Source organism: Calcarisporiella thermophila (genome assembly GCF_041956535.1).
Source record: "Calcarisporiella thermophila strain CBS 279.70 unplaced genomic scaffold VTP21scaffold_84, whole genome shotgun sequence".
NCBI classification, from domain to species: domain Eukaryota; kingdom Fungi; phylum Calcarisporiellomycota; class Calcarisporiellomycetes; order Calcarisporiellales; family Calcarisporiellaceae; genus Calcarisporiella; species Calcarisporiella thermophila.
The window spans coordinates 1-2786 of record NW_027192272.1 but is presented as its reverse complement, the minus strand read 5'-3'; the positions used below and the strand labels follow the sequence as shown (position 1 = coordinate 2786).

General features: G+C 42.5%; 2 protein-coding genes across 2 annotated transcripts; both read right to left on the bottom strand.

Moving 5' to 3' along the window:
• Positions 1-1017: 1017 nt before the first annotated feature.
• On the bottom strand, positions 1018-1830 carry VTP21DRAFT_11355 (uncharacterized protein; the record flags this gene model as incomplete). Its single annotated transcript, XM_069390791.1, has 1 exon — positions 1018-1830. One exon carries the CDS (start codon positions 1828-1830, stop codon positions 1018-1020), a length of 813 nt encoding a protein of 270 aa, XP_069245423.1.
• Positions 1831-1890: 60 nt separating this feature from the next.
• VTP21DRAFT_11354 (uncharacterized protein) lies at positions 1891-2574 on the bottom strand (the record flags this gene model as incomplete). The annotated part of the gene is made up of 1 exon (XM_069390790.1): positions 1891-2574. One exon carries the CDS (start codon positions 2572-2574, stop codon positions 1891-1893), a length of 684 nt encoding a protein of 227 aa, XP_069245422.1.
• Positions 2575-2786: the final 212 nt, after the last annotated feature.

Genomic DNA, 2786 nt, shown 5'->3' with positions numbered 1-2786 from the left:
TAATGTTTGTCCTTGACCCGGCTCTGTAAGATGCAGCCGGAACCAAACTCTCCAAATTTTAAGAGATTACGTAGCAAAATGGAAAGTAACCATTATTCTTCTGGATAATTCGAACGACTATCAGATTCTACAACCTTTTGTCGAACTACTTTGATTATAAATGCCCCATTTATTCATATTATTTGTAAAAGTAATCTTGACTCGCTGTACTCTTGACGTAACTTCTTGACTAAATATATTTATATTTTCTTGAACTTACAGTATGAATCATGATCTTGCATCCAGAATCTTGAACCAGAAATGTTTTAAATAAATGCTAAAATATGCAGTTAATCTATTGATTCATTATAAATTTGGACCTGTCGAATATCAGAGAAAGTGAACCCGTAGGATTTTAACTTATTTGGCCCAAGGGAAAATTTTAGATGTATATAGTTTTAGGGAATAATATTTCAGAAGTGAGAATTACTAATTCAGGGCTTAAGTATCCCATAATGTCACTTAAAAGATCTGGATCAAAGTTTTAACAAAAATCATCCGTGATTCTAGATGTTTGTTTCGACGGGTTTGGAAGTATATAAATATTTATTTATGTAGCATAGTAGACCATTACTGTGAGTCCATTCTATGTATTTATCGGAATCGTGTGTTTCTCTATAACACTCTTCTGCCAAGCGCACGAATTCCATTATTAATTTTTTTTTCTCGTTGATATGATGGGAACACTATATATCTATTAACTAGTAATTTTTTCTACCTGCCGAACCGCGGTTCTGTATTCTGTGATACCGTATATTGTTCTTTAAATACGACAAAATTTATGAATGATATAAAATAAAATATTCCATACATGATTTTCTGAATATCAGCATAATATAGATACAAAGTTCAGAAGTTGCTGAGTACTTATTGCTGGAGAATATTCACTTTTTGAATGTTCTTATTTGTTACACGATATTACTTAGCTAATACAATATAGCTGAGTGGTTATCAGGGAATTCTGGACAATATTTATCCTTATACTATGCATAGGCATGCTCCACTAGTTGTGCTCTTTTGCAACTGGCAGTATGGACAACCTGTTGTTAATATGGCAGCACTCATGCTTCTTTCTAGTGCAATAGCTAGCCCCACTACTTGACTGGCGCCACAACCGTGTCCCATCTGCACGCTAACTGCGGTGCTGTCTGGTGAAAGTGCTGACCCTATGTCCCATTCCCGAAAATGCATTCTTTCGATGCTGGTGCAAGGTCCAGTGGCGGAATGTCCATAAGTAACCGTCCATCCACCGCCATGAGGGATAAATGATCTTGCTAGTAGCCTACGCACTTGCTGGTGGTCTGACTTGCGATTTGGGAGGAGAATCTGCTGATTGTCATATAACCATGAATGTCTTCTGGTGGCTAATCCAAAAGTGAGAGATGGTGGTAGCACCACCTGGTAAGTGCCGTTCTTTTTAAAATCTTTTGAACGGATGCCTATGGCAGCTACCACATGTTGCAGTTCCTCTCCCTTGACTATTTCTTGTTTTTTCACAGTTGAAGTGATTTCATTGCATGGCGGAATAGACCTTACCCATGCCATATTCCATACATCCTCGCCATCTTCGTTTTTTGTGTAAGTGGCTCTTGCGACTGTCACACCACATCGATGCCAATCATCACCTCCCAGGTTATTCAACAGACAACTGCTGTGCTGAAATGCGTGGTAACCCCGTCGACATATGGGAAAACCGTCTCCTCCGTCCCAGTGTATGACACTGGTGCGATTGTGACTAGGTCTAAACCAGACATGCCCGCCGTGCTCGATAAGCCAAGGCAGATCGCACATGAATCCCAAGCAATCAAATACCTCACTGCAAAGACCTCGCGTAGTCACCAGTAACCCTGCTCAAAACGCGTTTCCAACAATATCCACCCACTCGGCGACTGAAACAGCATTATTATGAACCACACACAGGCCTATTCTAGTGAGCGGTCCACCACCAACTTCGAATACAATTTTAGCAACCTGTTGAATTTGTTGAAGGTTGGGGCACGTGCATTCCCTTTTAGCCGAACGTAGAACTATCATGGCGTCAGGCACTGCCTCCAGCACTGGTCGGATGAATTGAGTCATGAGTAATGAGGGAAGATGTGCTGCAGCTCGTTTAAGGGCAGCATGTGCAGCTATGATGGTAGGGGACTCATTTGCCAAACTCAAGCTGATACACGCCGCCAACGCATTGAACACTTCTCGTGCCACTTCTACTCCTTTGGGAGTGAATGTGACACGACGCCCGAACAGCCCTCCTCCATCTTCCATAGGTAACAGCACACTTTGCAACGCATAGCACTGCCACGATGTATGAGCACGGGCTTCGCTGAAGAGTGGTTTAAGCCAATGACCAGCGTGAGCAAGTGTAGCGCCGCACTCAATATTGCAAATGGCAGACAATGCCTGCACATAGCCATAGAGATACGTGGCAGCTGAACGATTGTGTGGTCCGAAAGTAGCTAGGTGTGCTTCAACAAGTGCGATCGGATTTCCTGCCACTAAACCCCCGGTACGGGCTCGCTGGCTTACTGACGACATAATTGCTAATATTCTAGTGTCTAGAGAGCGAGGCCGCCAGTCCATACAATCGTTGAATTTGCATAATGAAGCAACATATGATTGGACACTGTCAGTGGGTGAGGTCATTATTACAGTGCTGGTCGGCATGGAAATCATTCTATTCCATCCCGGAAGAGGAGACCCGCTTAAAGATGAGCGGTATTTAGGTGGTGGATCGAGAACGAATATTG